We start from the raw sequence: 19,426 nt of genomic DNA on the forward strand, positions 1-19,426 counted from the left end.
TTTCGGTCAAATTCTATGGTCTATCATTTGCTCAGTTATCTTAATAATAAACTAAACCAATTTCATCATATCTCTTGATTTGCCAATATGGAAAAAACGAACAATCATCACAACTTCAAGTCACGTAAGCTTTTGCTCAAAATCCATGCAACGATTCCATGATAAATTTCGACCATTTATAAGAAAATAAAAGGTTTCCAGCTTTTATAAGGGTTAAAGATCTCCTAAAACAATTGGGAACACACTGCTCTTTATGCTGCACAAATATCGGTCATAAATTTCATAGGCAGACAAATATATATGAAATAGAGTGCTTCAGTAGAAGAATGTAATGAAGGGTTTCTGGGAGGATCAGCAACACCAACTGCTTCTCCAACAATGACACACAACTAAAACAGAAACTGAAACAATAAAAAATTACTTGAAACGTAGCAGCCCGTGATTACCCAGGATGACATCCCATGTCTCTAATTCAAGAATTATTTGACTGAAAAATATTGGGCATCAACGGGCAATATCGATCGGTATAAAGAAATGTCATCTTTCATGCAGGACTCTGATCGGATGATGTTGAAGTTCTTGGATCATATTACTTGCTTCGTGAGAACAAAATGCCGGCAACTACTGAGACCCCAAGGATGACCGCAGGGACTGCCAAATACTGCACCGTCTTGTTCATGAGCATGGTGGTTAAAGCAGATGATTTTTCTTTCCGAAAAATCTCAAGCTCTGGAATAACAGTGTCTGGATCTAGCTCCCCGATATAATAATCTTGCATCAGCTCACGAGCACTTTTGCTGTGCCCAGCATCTTCAAAGTCTTCAGTCGAGTCCCTCCCTTCAAAATATTAGACATACAATTTGGTCAATAGGCAAAAAAACTTATACCTAAAGTCAGACACCATTTTATTGTCATAAAAAAGAAATTGAAAAACTGCAAAATGCCTCGGATGCCTGAAGTTTAAGAAAATGGTGGCTAGGATAGATCCACATACCAGCCGCTGAGAGGAGCACATCATCTCCTCCTGGGTGCTCATCCAAATATGAAGTCACATCATACACCTGAAGTGGACAACAATGACAAATCCACAGTTTTAAAGAAAACCAAACAATTTTCTAAATTTTCAGATGCCAAGATAGATAAAAGAGCAAGTAAATAGGTTTTTGTCCAAGTCCTCTGTTTTGTTATCTTGGGTGCACCGGACAAACTAGTATTCAAGGAGAATATGCATACCTATGCTATGCAAACCTGTCCTAATTGTTTTGATCCTCAGCTTGAAGTTGTTCTTTTTTAGGACTCGGAAATTTTACTTACCATTGGCATTGAGGGGCTTCACGTGAACCTTTTGCATTATTCCACATTCAAGTGTCCGATTAATTAGTTTCTGCTATCTATCAGCCATTTCAAATCAAAAAGTGAAAAAAAAAAATTGAAATTGCATGCCCTATGGCAAAATGAATCTAATATCACTACAATTCCCAGAGGAAGACACCACAAGAGAAATATTGGGTAGACCAGAGTCATACAATCTAAAGATGTTTAGATTTAAGAGATGAAAACCCAAAAGTTAACAAGGAACACTAATATAATATCTGGAAACATGGTGGAATAATCATAATGCACTTATCCAACAGCAGGGGTCTAAGGCTCTTAACCCGGCTTATAATGTGATAAACTGGGTACACGATATGCTTACTTTGGCACTATAAACATCCCCTCTAAAAGGTCAAAGATCTACAAATTGCCACCAATGAGAAGTCTTAAGTACGGATGTGCATTCCTCTACTTTCTATGTTGCTCTATTAGATCGTTTTCAAAAGCTTCCCAGAACATTCATAATCTGCTTATTTGCATAAATCAAATAAAAAAAAAGGATTCACTCCATCCAAAGAATGTTAGCAAATAGTATATTCAATGGATAACCATTACCCATTACATGGATCTGTCCATGCCGAAGAAATGTGAAATGGTCCACATAACACAAACTTAGAATAAAGCAAGACAGTAAGCTTAAAAAGATGCTCTGTGCTTTGCTATTACCTGAGAGGAAAAGTCTACAAGCAATTTTCTCTCATGATATCCAAATTTAAATAATTAATACTTTAAAATGGCTTTTTTTATAAAAGGCCAAGTTGCTAAATTTTGATGATGCTCCAAATTGTCTAACTTAAGCCCAAGCACAATAATGAGGATGAACTCCAATTACAATTTTTTCAGGTTTCAACTTTCAAGCACTTATAATTAACATTGTTTCTATTTTCTAATCCACTCTTATCGTACCCCTTCTTTCCCCTTTCTTCACTTGGCTTCCCATCTGCTTTCTGCCAAGCATCAGAGCACAAAAGAGTAACAGAGACCATAAGCATCTACTACATATGCAAAAGCATGGATAACCAATTGGCCAATTTACAGAGAACAAAAAAGATTTTACAAGGACATGAGTTTGAAGCACCTTCTCGAGTATCAAAATATTTGTGTTCTATTATCTCAGCATTTAAGCTCCTCTATTTCTCAAGGATTGAGAATGATATAAACTAAAATCTACTTCCTCATTCTCTATTGCACTACTCAGCTTGGTCTAATTGTTGTGTTTGAAAAACGATAACACATGGTCAAGACACTCAGGTTAGGATAATGAGGCTTGAATCTGCATTGAAGGTGTGTATTCACAACATTAAGTATTGTATAATTTTGAGGCAAGTGTTAATCAATGCAAACAAGCACTGATTATTTGAGTTTTCTGAGTTAAAACAAAAGGATTAACCAGCTTCTGTATTTCTAAACATTGATAAAAGAGAATCATCAGCTTGCTGAATCAGTAAATTGAAAGTAAGGTCTTTCAGCTAGCTCCATTACAAGCTTTACCACGTATGGTACTTGTACTCTACTCCAGAAGTGTTCTAATATACTAAATACCAATAAATCCAACATGATGACATATGTTTTTATGAAGGGAGATACTACAAGCACTAAAAGAATATCAATACAAGTTTGAATAAATTGGTGATTAGCTTCAAGCTTCAATATTCTACTATTATTATTTGGTCTCTTTTGGTAAGTGGAAGACAGTTAGGTCTGACAATCTCTGGGTGACTTATCAACTAATCATCAATACCTCAGCCTACTGGTAGGCTTGAAAAGTCATGCTGAAATATCAGCAATCGACCTCACAAGTTCATCATTGCAATTTATCCTAACCAGTTATTATCTTGGCGATATAACTGCACCTATAATAGAGGCACGTGTAGCAGCTTTAACCAGACACCCAACAATAGAAATGCTCAACCCGTATCAAGAAACAGATCATGAACATAAAAGTTTTCCTGCAGACATAAAAACCTAAAACATGGAAAGTTTGCATGTGTTTTCCACCACTAGCAACAAGCAGCAATAACACCAACGTAAAACTTGATCCAACGCCCAGGATATTTCCGCCAAGTGTGAAAAGAATTCGTTATCATGATTGAAAAGGAACAAAATTTCCTAATACGGACATATTGACACCCATGTCCGCTACTCTGCACAAGAACGAATATGTACAGTACAATGGAAGGGTAACAAGTACCAGACCAGTATCCATAGTTATGATTGTTCTATTCCAAGCCACAGTAACATCAATTTGCTTAAAACTCACTCTCTTTCGTACCCTACTTGGAATAGGATTCACGTCAAATCCATGAACAAGCGTTCTTGTCCGAGTCGAGACTAGGGTTTGATAAAAGCATGTAATCAAAATAAACAAAGCACCGACCACACAATTCATCTGAAATCACACTTAGAATCAACCAAGTCCCTGCGTAACACCCAGCGCGTGCGTAAACAAGATGCACCAAAATGGCACCGTGGGCGAATCAAACAAAACAGAGCCTAAACGATATGCGTAAAGAAGGAGAAAGAAAGGTAGAAAAATCAGACCTTGCCGTGTATGACGACCCAGCAATCGTCCCTGGTGTTGTGCTCCGCGGCTTCTCGCATCGAATACAACTTGCTTAGGGTCGCCATCGCTCTCCCTCGCTCGCTCGCTCTTCCCAAACAACCTATTGCGAACGGGGAGAAGACAATCGACGACTTCCGCCTTCTTCCCCCCTTTCAATTATCCTTTCTCTGCTTACGCCGCTTATTAATAGAGAGCGGATCCGTTGTTGTAGCGGGTCGAGCAAGCAAGGCTTTAGTATCGGATTGGGCTGTTCGTTGCATTCGATTTGTTCGATGAGGTGGTGTGTGCGTCAGTATATATATATATATATATATATATATATATATATATATATATATATAGTGGAGACAAAAAAATACAAAAAAGGGTGGAAAATGAAAATTAGGGATTATGAGAGAGAGACGAAGGATTGGAGCAAGTTAGAACGGACCCATGGACGAGAAATGGACCCATTTGGGAAGCCCGAAAATGGCATGTAAGCCCAAGCTCGAGATCGAACCCCTGGATCACAATTGAAGTGGTGCAAGATTTAATCCTTGTAGTAGACATCTACAAATAATGGAAGATTATTACAAAGGTTTTTATATAGGAGATTGTGTTTTTCCAACTTTTACATTCCCTACTTCTGAAAATACAAATGACAAGGGGTTGATTTTTTTTCGGTACTCATGATTAAATTATGTTAAATAGGATTACCAATCTGTTAATTGGATTTGAGGCGTCGAAGTAAAACAGAAAATGGTATTAGAACTGGATATAGGATGGATTTGGATCTCTGAGTTACTACTGCTCTCTCTCTCTCTCTCTCTCTCTCTCTCTCTCTCTACATATTATCAAGACTTGGCGTTTCCAAATTGATTTCATGCATAGTCATTGCTTCACTGTACCGAGTCAAAAGCAAGGAAGAAAAAAGAACAAGGAAGAGACTGATTGAATGTGGTGCAGAAAATGTCAAACAAATGGTTCTTAAAAGAAGAGTTTGGCTGTGAGTGAATGAGGTGCAACATTGTCAAGCACAAGAAGGCTGGAGAAGACAACGTTTTGTTGTAATGCACGTAGAACAAAACATATCTGACAATTGATGGCATTGACCGAAGAAAATTAGAGCTAATACATAACGCATGATGGAACAACTGATAATATATACTGAGCTTTCAGCAGACGCATCCACGTCCAAAGCGTGCAGCAGATAGCAACATCAACAAGGACGAGTCCTGAAGCATACAAAAGCTCTGCGGACATGAAGACACGAGCGGGCGTGCTTTGCCAGAGTGGGTTTAGGATCTTCCTGCAACATGTTGGTTGGAAGCATCACAGTCCTGTCCCAACTCTCTGTTCTTCATCAACCCAGACAATAGTTTCTTCATCATATCATTCTCTTTATACATCTGCTTCAGCTTGGGATTGTCTCTAATGTTTTGCTCTGAGGAGTCCACCATGGTGTCAAAGAACAAAGACATGCTGGTCCATGGCCAGCCAAGTGTTGCATTGAAGACAACCAGAGGAACTAAAAGAAAAAAGATAATCCAGTTCCCACTCAACCCAGAAAGAGATTCCTGGTGACATGCACTTGCCTGAGCTTTTGTCTCTGACGTTTCTACTCTGAGGACTCCCACCATTTTCTAGGTCAAAGAACAAAGACAAGCTGGTGCATGGTCGTCCACTGCATCATTTGCTGCAGGAAACAGTATGTGAATCTGCAGAGTTAATCTTGAGCATCAACGAACAGTACATATTGGAGTTTGAGCTTCTTGGGAACCCCTCTCTCTCTCTCTATCTCTATCTCACACGCGCGCGCGCGCGTACAGGAGACACAAAAGGTGTTCCTTCTTTCTCCGTGTCGTCTGCCTCTGAGCAATCACACGTGTGACAGAAGAGGTCACACGTGGGGGTGGTCAGAATTCATCTTCGTCCTCGTCCTTTGCTCACGAGCGTGTGGAGTCTAGTGCAGGTACATCAATTAATCCACAGCAGAGACCGCACGTAAACCGTAGCATTGCTTGGAGGTGTAGACCTGCTGGGGTTCTATGCAGCTTGAAACCGGGCAAGAACCTGAGATAACGCCATGGTTCTATCACCATGGACGGGAACCGAGTAAGTTTTGCAATCAAAACAACGAAGAAAAACAAAAAAAGATGAGAACACCGAGGATGTGCTAGTCTCCACTTTCTCAACAGCAAAAAGTTATCATCTATTAGTGGGGTTTGGGTTTAGGTACTTCAATGCATGCATCTCAAATTTTTGAAATAAGATGAGAGAACAGTGACCAGCACATGCTCCACAATCCAATCTCTCTCGTGGATGTACATTTGATTCTATGATCTCTAACCCCCTCCCCACTTCTCTTCCTTATCAGAAAGCATTGAAGTTTGGCAAAAGATAGCTACCCAGAGGGCAGGGAAAGAGGAAGAAGACAAGAGGGAGACCCTCGTGCAAATGGTGGTGCATGACATTGACAGGCTCACCACCGTAGCCGACATGTGATCTGGGAATATGTTATCTATATCATGTTAGGTGTTATGAAAAGATACAAAACTATGCCCTTTATTTCTAACGTTAAAACAAGACTTTATATTAAGAAATTATTTCCATGAAGGTGATATCTTGCTTGGCCACGTCTACGATCCATAGAATCCATTTTAAATCCTAAACAGATACAATGGATCAAAAAATATATGTTTAAGCACAAATTTTTAGTAACAGTAATAGGTAGGTTAAACACAATTTGGAACCCCCTTCGTCTTATCTTGTGGAACTAATAAGATGTTCTCGTTAGAAGGTATCTCCCATCATATCTCATTAAGGCATATAATATTGAATACAAACCAAATTAGCTAAATTACAACAAAGCATTATAAGTGTTTTCTATCAATTAACTGGAGCTAATCATCAAGTTTGATTGTAGAATCATGATATGTCGATAATATACCTACTGAAATAGATTGCTCATATAATGTAACCCAAGTACCTGCGTTATACTATCTGGATCGCCCAGTATCAGCAGAATCCACATCATCACCTAAAATAGAACGATTCATATCAATTAGAGAACACTTGGATGCATAGATAGAATGATGACGAGTCATAAATTTTAAGACACGTACATACATGTGAAGTAATATGTATTTTGTTAGATGGTGTTTGGCACAGATAACTAAAACCCTGTGTTCTTTCCCATGAGAAGAAAAAAAACAGTATATTAATTTTTCCCCACATCTTTCTTCATTCTGGTACATGTAAATTTATGCAGTGATTTGTCCCCACCTCGACGTACCACATGGTATACTGTGGACGGATCAGCTTGGTTTTGTGCGTATTGTCACAGCCGTATGCGTCGCTCCCCCTCATGCTTGCCTCTCGTATGTCCCTGTCATGGGCCATCATTATGGTCAAAGTGAAACCTTTGCACTTGATTGGCGCATGATCTTGGTTTTGGAATTCCTCAATTTCTGATTTTTGCTCATGCAATGTTGGCTATTGTCATGACAAAAATAAACAGGTCATGAAAATAAAGATGTCAAAATCTATCTATCCATTTTTATATATGTATATGCATATGACTTGTTGCTCCTTGATTGTGCTTTTGTTTGAATATGGTCTTGAGAGATCAAGGATGGGAATTGATCCATCTCTACCTTGGGCAGGCACAAATAAAAGTTCGGTGAAAAGTGTGTAGGTGTGCCACATGGATCTTACATATAAAGGATGCTGATGTTGCCCCTTGGCATTACATAATGATTGATGATTTAGAATTGGAGAGAGAGCCTGAAAGCAAATTTGCTTTGCACTTGTGCTCTGAACCAATAATTGAAGCATATCCATATGTATATGATGTCTTGGAGATCCTTCACAAATTTGTTAGCAGGATATCACACTGTCTCATGATTGATTATTTGAAAATGATATCAACTTTCAAGTGAATAGTCATTTAAGAACATACCATGTCATATGTTTAAATTTTAGCATGCACAATTTCATACCACATGCAGGCCTGTATTCATGTGTTAGGGGATATCTTCAAAGCAGAGCAGCAAAACTGGGGATTATCTAATGAAGATGAATGATTCACAAATTAACCATATCAGTATCAGTATATTGTGCTCTCTTTTCTCTCATATGATATGAAGGGCATTAAATGGGTAAAGGAGAGGTACTCACATAGGGACAGAGACGGCAGAAAACGACAAAGAAGAGCCCTCGTGCAAAGAGACTCTGGCTGACAGCTCCACCGTGCACCTTCTTGAGTCCCACACATTCCTTTGCTCCTTTTGCTTCTCCCTCGTTGGATGAAGGCAAACGCAACTCATGTACATGTATCTGTACAGTTCAAGCATTGCACTTATTTTTCTGCCATCTTCCAAAACCATGCATCAAACTATTGATCAATTGTTAAGGCAAAAAATAAAGCATCAGTAGAGTTATTGTGGCTCCTGCCATAGCTGTCACCAGAGGAAGGGGCTTATCAGCAATTGGTGATCATCAGGGAGATAAATTCTATTTGCATGTGTACCAGATATACTCACAACAAACAAAGAAAAGAATTATTAATGACAGAACATGCATGCTTACTTGCTTCAACAGTATCAATCAATTTTTCTTGCTATATTTCATGCATATCCACCAAAAAAAAATTGGTCACCTCTGTTTTCTTGCGTTCATAGGGAGAGAGAGGTGGCATCTGAGACGTCCTTCGCGTCTGCCGACTACACCTTTTGGCACTGTAGTGTGGTGTACCCTTATCGTCTGAAGACTTCGGGAGAAAGAAGGGCAAAGGGGCAACTTCAACTTGGCTGTCAAATCAACATCTAAGGATCTGTTGGGACCATGCATTTCTTGAGGTCACAGTCCTAGCCACCATTTTTTCCCACTCCAAGACACAGAGTCACCCTCGAGGCAAAGTCAGATAAAAAAGGTCACTAGGCAAACTATGGTGTCATAGTCCTGCATTCATTTTACCATGGAACTGTGTAGGATTTAGAATTCAATATTCCTAACAATTAAAGAAGAAAATTAAGGTAACACATCAACAGTACAGCACATACATTCTTCAGTTGTGATTTAATGTTTCTGAAGCTTAATCATGAATTCATGATAATAACCTCAATGGCCACACCATCTTGTCTCAGCAAAAACGGAAAAAGAAAAAAAAAAGGTATTATCGTCTACACAACTGTTTTCCATTGCTTCACTTAATACTGTTTTTTAATTATTGGTCATTGTTACTCCATCTAAAGGTTTAAGCCCCTATACAAGGCATGTATTTTAAGTTCTATGTTCTTAACACTATCTTTATTGTTGTGATGAAAAAGCAAAATAATTCACAGCAGTGTTTTCTGCAATTTACTTGTATATAAGATGCCATGTAATGCAAAAATTTAAATACTGACCAGATTAAGATCTGACAGGGTTCATTGATTAGGCATACCGCATAGATCTCTAGTGAACTCTTTATAAAAAAGAAAGAGACTTTCATGATAAAAATTAGCATGTTCTTAAATAGTTTCTTCTGAAAAATCTGAAGTAATTATCAGACATAAACCAAAAGCCACTTACATGGTCCTCTAGGGCCCACATTTTGATCAGTTTCTTCCTCAAGCACATGCATCAGAATTTTGGCAGCCAGATTATTTTTGCAATGGGGCTAAGAAGATCTACACAACAGGCATGTGAGGAGGACCCGACGTTTTTGTTGTTGTTGTTGTTGAGTACTATACACACCACATATTCTCCTTTAGTCCCTTTAGTTCAATGTGATGGCCACCATGTGCCGCCCAAGTGCTTGCAGTTGCAGACAATTTCTTTTCCCCTCACATCTCAATATCCCAGGTCATTATTGAAAGGCTCTACAATGTATACATCCAGACCTCCTATCACTTAGTTTTTAGGTTATAAACTGCCATGCAATAAATATGCCAAATATTTACAGATGCTCTGTGTGTGTGTGTGTGTGAGAGAGAGAGAGAGAGAGAGAGAGAGGACTGCTTCTTCATGACAAAGCATGCAGTTCATTTGGATTTTTGATCAGGAATTAGGGGTTGAATAATAAATACCTCATTGAACCTTGAACAGATGGGACCTTGGTCAAAGACAGTCCTGGGAAGCTGGGATCTCTCGAATGTTGCGACCTGTAACCTGCTGCGGAGAGACTGTTTTCTTTTTTCCTCAAGAACAGGTAACTTTTTTCTTCTGTGGTATGTGGAGGCCTATAAATAGGCACGCAGATACTAAGGCAGAGAGTTGCAGGAGCTCATCCTTGGTAGCAAACATGGTGGTCTTGTTGATGGTGCTTGGGTTGGCACTGGCCTTCCTCGTCACCTGTAGTGCTCTGTTGAGATGGAATGAGGTGAGGTACAGGAAGAAGAGCCTGCCTCCGGGGACTATGGGTTGGCCAGTCTTTGGGGAGACTACAGAGTTCCTGAAGCAAGGTCCTAGCTTCATGAAAAACAAGAGACTTAGGTGAGCTGGAAAGAGCTGAGATATGTGAATTTCTTGATTCCTTTCCAAAATTTAAAAATAAAAGTTGATACAAAGATGATCTCTTCCAAGATGACAGATTTGCTGCGACTAAAATGTGTTTTTCTTTTCTTTTTTCTCAATGTCTCTTCTTTTTGGTTTGGTTTTAGTGAGTTTTACAGAAAAGTAGCTCGCTGAAAAACTGTTTCTTGAACTTGATTTCTTTTTATGTCTGCTAGGTGACTATACTCTAATTGCGATGTCACATTTCTCTCCTTAGAATCTCCCATTTGAACATTTTCTTCTTTGTTCTGCTCATATTATGGTTGGCAAGAATTGACATTGTTTTACTATCTCTGCCTTCATTCAATGCACAACACATTATTGTCCTTATAACTAAAATTTTCACTTTAGGTTCACCAGCTTGACATGCTGGAAATTCTAACTCTATGGTATATTCTTAGGCTACAAATATTTCACTCTTCGATGGCCTTAATCTTAGATGTCGTCGAAGTGTTCATGTCAACTGACAGATTTTATTGTCTGTGTTACCATTGATATATAACACAATATTGACCTCATAAGTCCAAATCTTCATGTAGATTCACCAGCTTCAAATCTTGGAAACGCTAACTCAAAGGAAAATTCTTGTTACAAGCCTCAACTCTTCTAGCTCCTAAATCTTAAATGCCTCTCAAGCGTTCATGTTGTTTTCTCACATCTATAGGCATGGGAGTTTGTTCAAGTCACATATACTGGGATGTCCTACAGTGGTGTGCATGGATCCAGAACTCAACAGGTTCATTCTAATGAATGAAGGAAAAGGCTTCATTCCTGGCTATCCACAGTCCATGTTGGATGTACTGGGGAGATCCAACATTGCTGCTGTGCATGGTTCCCTGCATAAGATTATGAGGAGTGTCATGCTTGGCCTCGTGAGCCCCCCCTTGATCAGGGACCAGCTCCTGCCCAAGATTGATGAGTTCATGAGGTCCTACATTGATGATTGGAATGGAAGAGTCATTGACATCCAAGAGAAAACAAAGGAGGTGAGTCAGTTTCCAATTCTCCTATGCAGGAACATAACTCTCTACACTCAGTATACCACAATTGTTCTTTGTGGATGATCCTGGTTTATGTTCACACTTAAAAAGATGCAAAAGAAAAAGAAAAAAAAGATGCCGACTGCAGGGACTTGGGAAGAGATCAGAACGTTTATGCTGCTATAGTAGTTGCTAAAATGAGTTACTTGTTAAAACAGGTGTCTATCAAAGCTTTATTTTGCTTCATGATATCCAACTGTAGGTTTACCTTTAAAGCAACAAAACATACTAAAACATTAACAGTAGAAGAAATTTCATATATCTCTTCTTCACTCTTTTGCTTATTTATTTTTTTCGTGGCATCAGGGATTGAAGAAGATGATCTATGTAGTATTTTGCTTCTCGATATCCTACAGTAGGTTCACCCATAAAGCAATAAAACATACGAAAATATTAACGGTAGTAGAAATTTCATATATCTCTTCTTCACTCTTTGGCTTATTCTTTTTTTTTTTTTTGTGTGGCATCAGCGGTTGAAGAAGATGAATGGTTGGCCACCCTTTTAATTAAGAAGTGATACAAAATATCCTTTTATAAGAAAAAGCATCAGGAAAAACTATGTTTAGAGGGTACATTTCATTCTCTTTTATATGTTTTTTTAATGGAAATGGCAGTGTCATTTTGGAGGTTAATGGTGCCTGCATGCATACAAATTCTAGGATTTATACATCACTGATTAAGACCCACAGATCCTTTACATTGTTTAATTGCTTTAGCCTACATATTGCAATTTTAGATCTATAGTTCCTTCTTTGTGTTCAGATGGCACTGATGTCAGCATTGAAGCAAATTGCTAGCATTGAGACAGGTCCAGTCTCGAAGGGCCTAAGAACAGAGATCTTCAAACTTGTTCTTGGGACTCTTTCCTTACCAATCAATTTTCCTGGCACAAACTACTATCGAGGCCTGAAGGTAGCTTCAAGTTTCTGAGTATTACCATTTTTCACTCGGATAATAAGATACAAATTCATAGCTAGTGGATTTCTTATAGGCAAGGAAGAAGGTTGTAAGCATGTTGCATGGGATTATAGAGCAAAGAAGAATCTCAAGATGCTCCTACAATGACATTCTTGATCACCTCCTAAAGATTGATCCAAGCTCCAAAGTAAAACTTGATGATGAACAGATCATCGATCTGATGATTGCCTTAATCTATTCTGGATATGAAACTGTTTCAACAACTTCGATGATGGCTGTTAAATATATCCATGATCATCCTAGAGTCCTTGATGAACTCAGGGTAAGATAGTAAGATTAGCACTGGTGATTCCTAGATCTTCTTTTACTTTCTTTGCTCTTATCATTAGACTTCCGCTTGTAGAATGAACATCTGAAAATTCATAATGAAAAGTCCTGCAAGGATGCAATTGATTGGAACAACTACAAGTCCATGACTTTTACTCGTGCAGTAAGTAAATGACTCCCGCTGAGCTATTTCCAGTAATTGAGCAAAATCTGTCTTACAGGAGAAAGTGTTTCTTATTGTAGGTAATACTGGAGACTCTAAGAATGGCCACAGTGGTCAATGGGGTACTTCGAAAGACAACCCAGGACATGGAAATGAAAGGTGAGCCCAGAGGAAAAGAAAAACACTATTTGATTTAAATGAATTTACTGCTGACTGATAAACTTCTCAATCTTGTCACCTTATCCTATTCTAATCAAAGAAACCATGTTTTCATCAGGTTTCACAATACCAAAAGGTTGGAGAATTTATGTCTACACTAGAGAGATAAACTATGATCCTTTTATGTATCCAGAACCTTTAACCTTCAACCCATGGAGATGGCAGGTAAGAAATCATGAGTTTGTTGTTCAGGGATGCTTATTACAAAAGCTAAATGCATACTTCCTTGACTAAATGCAGGAGAGCAACCTAGATTCACACCAGCATTTCATGCTGTTTGGAGGAGGAAGTAGGATGTGCCCAGGAAAAGAATTGGGAACAGCAGAAATTGCAACATTCCTTCACTATTTTGTAACCAGATACAGGTCTACAATTTCTCCTATCTTTATCTTCAGCAGCTTCACTTAAATTTGCAACTAAGCATAATCTGGCTACATGATATAAAAAATAAGCTTCAACAAACTTAAGAAAGTATACAATTGAAGTATAATAACAAACTACTAGACCTTTTGTTCATCAACTTTTCATCCAAAGATGCATATAGCATCTGTGATTTATATCTCTTATCTTTGCTTCAAGTGTCACGGTGGTGAACTCGAGCATGAGTTCCCCTAACTTTTTCTCAAATAACCTTTTTCCTGATTTTCTATTACAGATGGGAAGAAGTTGGAGGTGATAAAATACTAAAATTTCCAAGAGTACAAGCTCCGAACGGCCTGCACATCCGTGTATGGGAAAACTAGGGTCAAAACTGTACAGAGCATTAGGTAGTGTTGCTAACAAATGATCAGAAGAGAAGCTTCTATATTTTGTTTCTGCGTCAGTGAAAGTTACAACTACCGTTTCCTAGATAGAAAGGTGCAGATGTTTTCTGCTATAAGTCTGTTCATAGAAGAGGTACCATAAGTATCCGATAAGTACAAGGTCTTGATATGTTGAAATAGTGACAACCAACTGAATCAGTGATGTCTCTGTTTTGCCTTGGTTCCCAATTTGTGTGGCAATATGGTTAGCCTAACTTTCTAATACATTGAATATGATTAGCCTGACTTTCTAATTATTCTTAGACTTCAAAGCCCGCACCAATTACTTAACAACAATTACAGCTCAGGAGATGTCATCGTTGTAAATCCAGCTTGTTTTCATAACTCTGTTTGCTTGAATGGAACATGCGAATCGGTACTCTCCTCTCTGATAAACAGCATTTGGCAAATTAGTGCTCTAAGAACTTGTAAGAGAGTAGATGTGATGTGTTCTGGAGCCGTCCACTTCTTTGCCCTCTAACAAACACTGACGACGCTTCCCGTGTGTCCTTGACTCACTCACCACCCAACAGCGTCTCTTCACCCAGCCGCATGGTCAGAATGAACAGAGTCCCATGCACGCTACAGCAAACATAGTGGCATACAACCCAAAGCATCTTATTCTTCTTTTTCTCTTCTCTCTTTTTATCTCACCCTCAAGCATTTCGTTGTTGGACAAAACATGCAAAGCGATCTTACCTTGCGTAGTTGTCTTATGTTAGGAGAAAGAGAATGAAGTCAGAGTTTCTATCCTAATTGAAGACTTGAAAGGGAAGAAAGATGGGTCAGATATCACAAAAGACATCCATCTGTTTGATATCTCTAGTCACGGAACTAAATGGAGCCAATCTTTGACTGATACATTGGCCTGAAATCAGATATATATATATATATATATATAAAGAAAATGAGAATCTCAGATTTATGCTGCTAAATTGTATCGGAAGTTCTCAATCATTGATCATGATCGATAAACAATCCATTGACTGTGATCATTGTCGCTACCGTCGATCACCGGCAGATGGACAATCAGAACCTCAAATAAATAATGTGAAGTGATCATGATTGTTGGCAGCTGAAGTCATGAAATAAAGGCCCATACAAAGTCACTGCGGAAGATGGTCGCTCATGCATCACCATCTCACCCACCCATCAGTAGAAGAAAACCCGAAAGAGAAAACAAATTACAAGGACACAAATGCAGCCAAGCGAGTCAGTAACCAAATTCGTGTTAGGCTCCATTCAGTGGAGTAAATTCAAAGATTATTACATGAAGCTCTATTCCTTGCAATAATCTTTAAATTATAATGCGGACAGCAAGGACTCGAACGTAAATCCAAATGCATGAGTAAAGGACCACGGTCCATGTGATATGAGTAATTAGTTCGATTTATATCGACTCAATTATTAGATAGCAACTGGCTGACGTTTCTTTGATGAAACTGTAAAATACGAAAGAAGGGTTCAAGTCTTAATTGTAAAACCAAAAGAATCTAAATAACCTTTGGTCACTATAAATTGATTCCTGGATTCGGGTTTAGATAGGTGGATATGATCTGATCGGATCACACTTATGCACCGCAATTCTTAATTCGAAGTGGGCAAGAACTATCCGTCACAGATCATCCCAAAGTGAGCATATCAGAGGCGTCCGTCCGAACCCGCGGCGCGGCCGGGACCGAGTCGCTCGCGTCGGGCAAGCCTCGCGGTGCGGATCCCCCGCACAATGCGGACATCATCCACCGTCCCCCCTCGAGCCAACCGCTCTCCTTGTCGTCCGTCCATCTATCTGGAGGCTCTCCTTCTCGTCCCGGCCCCCCTCACATGAAGTGTCAACACTCCCGGAGAGGAAAAAGAACGCATTTTTACCTCCACTTCGTCTTCGCCGTCGCCTTCGATCTGGTTTTGGTGAAGGAACATAAATGGCGAAGGAATCATCGTCGGTCCCGAGCACGCCACTTCTGAAGGCCGAGCTCGACATCGTGATCCCGACGATACGGAACCTTGATTTCTTGGAGATGTAGCGGCCCTTCTTCCAGCCGTACCATCTCGTCATCGTGCAGGACGGGGACCCGAGCAAGCCGATCAAAGTGCCGGAAGGGTTCGACTACGAGCTCTACAACCGCAACGACATCAACCGCATCCTGGGGCCCAAGGCCTCCTGCATCTCCTTCAAGGACTCCACCTGCCGCTGCTTCGGCTACATGATCTCCAAGAAGAAGTACATCTACACCATTGACGACGACTGCTTCGTAACCGATGCTTGCTCCTCGTTTCTACTTTACTACATCTGTCTATTCTTCTGGGGTTTTGGACATAGTAGTAGAAGATTTGCTATTGCTGAATACGAGGATTTAGAGCGGAAAGATCTGATTTTTCTAACATTCATACGATTTCCTCGAGGTATTCTTGATTTGGATCAAAAGAACTACTTCTTTTCCTCAATGTAGGATGTGACTCAATTGTTTTGCAATTACGTACGACTTATTTGATTCCAACAAAAAGATTGAATCACATCTTTTCCTTTCGCCTCCATGGAAGATGGTTCACTGTTCCGCTTCTATGGGATTTATTTTAGACTTATGTTGAGGTGTTTGATTTGGTGATTTTGCTTGTTTTGATTAGATTTCCTATATCGAACAGAATATTAACTGTATAGATCATGAGTTAGTAATGACTGTTGATAGCAAGGTCTTGAGATCATATCGACCGATCTACTAGCTTGGGGTTTTACAGATCTGAAGAGCAAATCAACTTACAGGCTGTTGTACATTCAGTGACTTTCCCATTGATTCCATAATCTCATCACTAATTCTTAACACAATATACTAGTCAAATCATCATGAATTGATTATCCACCAGTTGTAGCTGCAATTTTGTCAGCTCAATTTTTTTGAATGTCTAATTATCTGATAAAATGGCAATCCAAAAGATCAACTTCAGAATCTTCCAGCAGAAACCCAACTTGATGAGTCAACTATGTCTTCCATGGTTTATGATCCAAGGATGGTAATTAAACTAACAATTGGTAGAAACATAATATAGTTAGGTTCCTTTTAGAACATTAATGATTATCTCATGTGATCCTATGTGAATTCTCCGAGGATATATGTTCATCTTTATTTTCCCTTCATAAGTTCTTTCTATTCTAAATCACTGTTCCAAAATTTCTTAAATAGGTTGTTAAAGATCCCTCTGGTAAGGAGATCAATGCGCTTCAACAGCACATAAAGAATCTCCTGACCCTTCCACTCCCTACTTCTTCAACACCTTGTATGATCCCTATCGTGAAGGTACAGACTTTGTTCATGGATATCCTTTCAGCCTCCGCGAAGGGGCTCCAACAGCTGTCTCTCATGGCCTTTGGCTCAACATACCCGACTATGATGCTCCCACCCAGCTTGTCAAGCCGCGTGAAAGGAACACGAGGTACCATGTGCCCCAACGTTTGAGATCTAATCACTCATTGTCTACCATGCATCCTAATGTTGCTAGCTACTCTGCCTCCTCGTCAGGTATGTCGATGCAGTCCTCACAATACCAAAGGGAACACTATTTCCCATGCGCGGAATGAACCTGGCCTTTGATCGTGAGCTGATCGGCCCTGCAATGTACTTTGGACTTATGGGCGATGGTCAACCTATCGGGCATTATCACGATATGTGGGCTGGTTGGTGTACCAAGGTTAGCAATTGTACCTGTTAGTTTTTACCTTGCATACTACCTGTGTGTACTAGTCTTCTAAAGCAAATCAAGATAATGAAATCAGAACTTTGTTCCATGTCTATTTTGTATGTTCTTAATACTGGTGAAAATTTTCACTAGTTAGATACATTTAAGCAACTCTAAGTCCTAATGTTGATGTCCCAATTTAGGTTATCTGTGATCATTTGGGATTGGGAGTTGAGACAGGGTTACCCTACATCTGGCACAGTAAGGCCAGCAACCCTTTTGTGAACCTGAAAAAGGAGAACAATGGCATCTTCTGGCAAGAAGAGCTAATCCCTTTCTTCCAGACCGCCGTCCTTCCGAAGGAGTGCACCACTGTCCAGAAATGCTACATCGAACAGTCAAAGCAGGTGAGGGACAAGCTCAGCAAGACTGACCCCTACTTCACTAAGCTCGCAGATACGATGGTTACATGGATCGAGGCATGGGATGACCTCAACCCGCCAAATGCATCTTCCAAATTGCCCGATGGCCAAGCCAAGGCGAAGTAGAACAGGTTATGTAGACAAATCCACCATTTGCTTTCTCACTAGTTAGATGGATCAATGCTCATTATGTGTTACTCAATTAGATTCTTTATCCACTCTTATTTATATAATTGGCGTATTTTTGCAGTTTGGCGACTCTAATCTATCGTTCAAAACTTTCAATTTGACAATAAGATGCTAATCTTTTCCAAACTCTGTTATGCTTCTATCTGTGGCCAAGGACAGTATTAACTCTAGGTATTTGGTGGTGGTGAGGAAGGTGCCATCATGGAAGGAAGCAAGAGGAATCGATATCATAGTATCATCTTTGAATAGAATTGAACTGCATCAACCATCAAATGGAGAATGCATCGAAGAGTAAATGGCAAGAAGCCCAATTCAAAGCAGATGGAATTCTTACCTGGTGATCCTGATTGATGTAGGAAACCATTCGATTCAAGATGATATGATTCGTAACTGGTGCGCCGGATTGATGAAGGGAATCAACCAAATCTGCAGCACAAGGCACAAGCAATATCGGATGCCCTCATATGAGTTGCGATTTCCACAAGCGATTGCAGGGCAACGATAATCTAAAGAATGAACAGAAACGAATCGAAGTGGGGGAGAGGGCATGAAGCCATGGCACAGAGAGAGATCGAACCCTAGAGGCGGCTGGAGGCGATCTCCAGGGCAACCCGCTCCCCGCCGCGATAGACACCATCCTCGATCGACGGATCGAAGGAGATACGCAACAAGGGCGAATGGAATCGAGGGGTTGCACGCCGATCGATGGTTTGGGAGGGAAATAGCGGAATTGGGATTCCGGTTATAAATATTGTAGCAAATTTTGCATATATATATATATATATATATATATATGCATTTTCAAACTGCAATAAATTTAATTAAAAATATATATATATAAAGGCACAACATTGAGAGAAACTTCGCGTACTACTTTATTTAATATCCATTATTTCACCATTAACAGAATAATATTAAGCTTCATTTATTAGTAATATGAGGTGGCGTGCACCCTATGCATGTCTAGACTTCGTCGACACGAGTCTAGTAACGAACTAAGTTACCCACTCCAACTTCTTTATCAACAATTTATTTTCTACATAATTCTTAAGTTTCTATAAGAAGGAATCCCTCTCTAAGTATATCAAAAGTTTTGAGTTTTGAGTTTAGGATTTAAATACTCTGAAGCTTCATTGGTTTCTTAGAATCCGAATCAGACAAACATCAACCTAAATATGAGAGAAGCTTTGACTTTGCCATCAGCATTGTATGAAATATTC

The 19,426-nt window shown here is 39.5% G+C and overlaps 3 protein-coding genes and 1 pseudogene across 4 annotated transcripts; 2 read left to right on the forward strand and 2 right to left on the reverse strand.

The window, feature by feature from the left end:
• Positions 1-297: 297 nt before the first annotated feature.
• LOC135606215 (cytochrome b5-like) lies at positions 298-4,190 on the reverse strand. The gene is made up of 3 exons (XM_065097123.1): positions 3,916-4,190; positions 995-1,061; positions 298-837 (listed from the first exon to the last, which is right to left on the reverse strand). The coding sequence occupies exons 1-3, from the start codon at positions 4,000-4,002 to the stop codon at positions 590-592; spliced, it is 402 nt and encodes a 133-aa protein (XP_064953195.1). The 5' UTR covers positions 4,003-4,190; the 3' UTR covers positions 298-589.
• A 687-nt stretch (positions 4,191-4,877) lies between these two features.
• LOC135611949 (uncharacterized) lies at positions 4,878-10,204 on the reverse strand. The gene is made up of 6 exons (XM_065107606.1): positions 10,199-10,204; positions 9,988-10,140; positions 8,096-8,254; positions 7,202-7,411; positions 6,906-6,956; positions 4,878-6,008 (listed from the first exon to the last, which is right to left on the reverse strand). The coding sequence occupies exons 1-6, from the start codon at positions 10,202-10,204 to the stop codon at positions 5,898-5,900; spliced, it is 690 nt and encodes a 229-aa protein (XP_064963678.1). The 3' UTR covers positions 4,878-5,897.
• On the forward strand, positions 9,970-14,180 carry LOC135606217 (cytochrome P450 85A1-like). Of its 2 annotated transcripts, XM_065097132.1 has the most exons (10): positions 9,970-10,109; positions 10,181-10,393; positions 11,118-11,439; positions 12,256-12,405; positions 12,485-12,733; positions 12,815-12,901; positions 12,982-13,060; positions 13,179-13,285; positions 13,361-13,485; positions 13,776-14,180. In XM_065097132.1, exons 2-10 carry the CDS (start codon positions 10,203-10,205, stop codon positions 13,861-13,863), a joined length of 1,398 nt encoding a protein of 465 aa, XP_064953204.1. In that variant the 5' UTR covers positions 9,970-10,109; positions 10,181-10,202; the 3' UTR covers positions 13,864-14,180. The 2 variants fall into 2 exon arrangements, with proteins under 2 accessions (XP_064953204.1, XP_064953214.1); XM_065097142.1 differs by lacking the exon at positions 9,970-10,109 and having other exon boundaries at positions 10,133-10,393; positions 10,993-11,439.
• A 1,267-nt stretch (positions 14,181-15,447) lies between these two features.
• Positions 15,448-18,964, forward strand: LOC135606221 (probable UDP-arabinopyranose mutase 2; annotated as a pseudogene).
• Positions 18,965-19,426: the final 462 nt, after the last annotated feature.

The sequence above is a fragment of the Musa acuminata genome, chromosome BXJ1-2 (genome assembly GCF_036884655.1).
Source record: "Musa acuminata AAA Group cultivar baxijiao chromosome BXJ1-2, Cavendish_Baxijiao_AAA, whole genome shotgun sequence".
NCBI classification, from domain to species: domain Eukaryota; kingdom Viridiplantae; phylum Streptophyta; class Magnoliopsida; order Zingiberales; family Musaceae; genus Musa; species Musa acuminata.

What these genes read in the sequence shown, in the direction of transcription:
- LOC135611949 (XM_065107606.1), bottom strand. An exon ending in TCTGCCGTCTCTGTCCCTAT is followed by an intron (nt 7,412 to 8,095) that starts GTGAGTACCTCT and finishes TCATGACAATAG; the next exon opens with CCAACATTGCATGAGCAAAA. An exon ending in ATCCAGATAGTATAACGCAG is followed by an intron (nt 6,009 to 6,905) that starts GTACTTGGGTTA and finishes CCATGGTGATAG; the next exon opens with AACCATGGCGTTATCTCAGG.
- LOC135606217 (XM_065097132.1), top strand. Translation starts at nt 10,203, where the DNA reads ATGGTGGTCTTGTTGATGGTGCTTGGGTTGGCACTGGCCTTCCTCGTC. An exon ending in TCCAAGAGAAAACAAAGGAG is followed by an intron (nt 11,440 to 12,255) that starts GTGAGTCAGTTT and finishes CTTTGTGTTCAG; the next exon opens with ATGGCACTGATGTCAGCATT. An exon ending in CCAGGACATGGAAATGAAAG is followed by an intron (nt 13,061 to 13,178) that starts GTGAGCCCAGAG and finishes TGTTTTCATCAG; the next exon opens with GTTTCACAATACCAAAAGGT.
- LOC135606215 (XM_065097123.1), bottom strand. Translation starts at nt 4,002, where the DNA reads ATGGCGACCCTAAGCAAGTTGTATTCGATGCGAGAAGCCGCGGAGCAC. An exon ending in GGGTCGTCATACACGGCAAG is followed by an intron (nt 1,062 to 3,915) that starts GTCTGATTTTTC and finishes TGTCCACTTCAG; the next exon opens with GTGTATGATGTGACTTCATA. An exon ending in TGTGCTCCTCTCAGCGGCTG is followed by an intron (nt 838 to 994) that starts GTATGTGGATCT and finishes AATATTTTGAAG; the next exon opens with GGAGGGACTCGACTGAAGAC.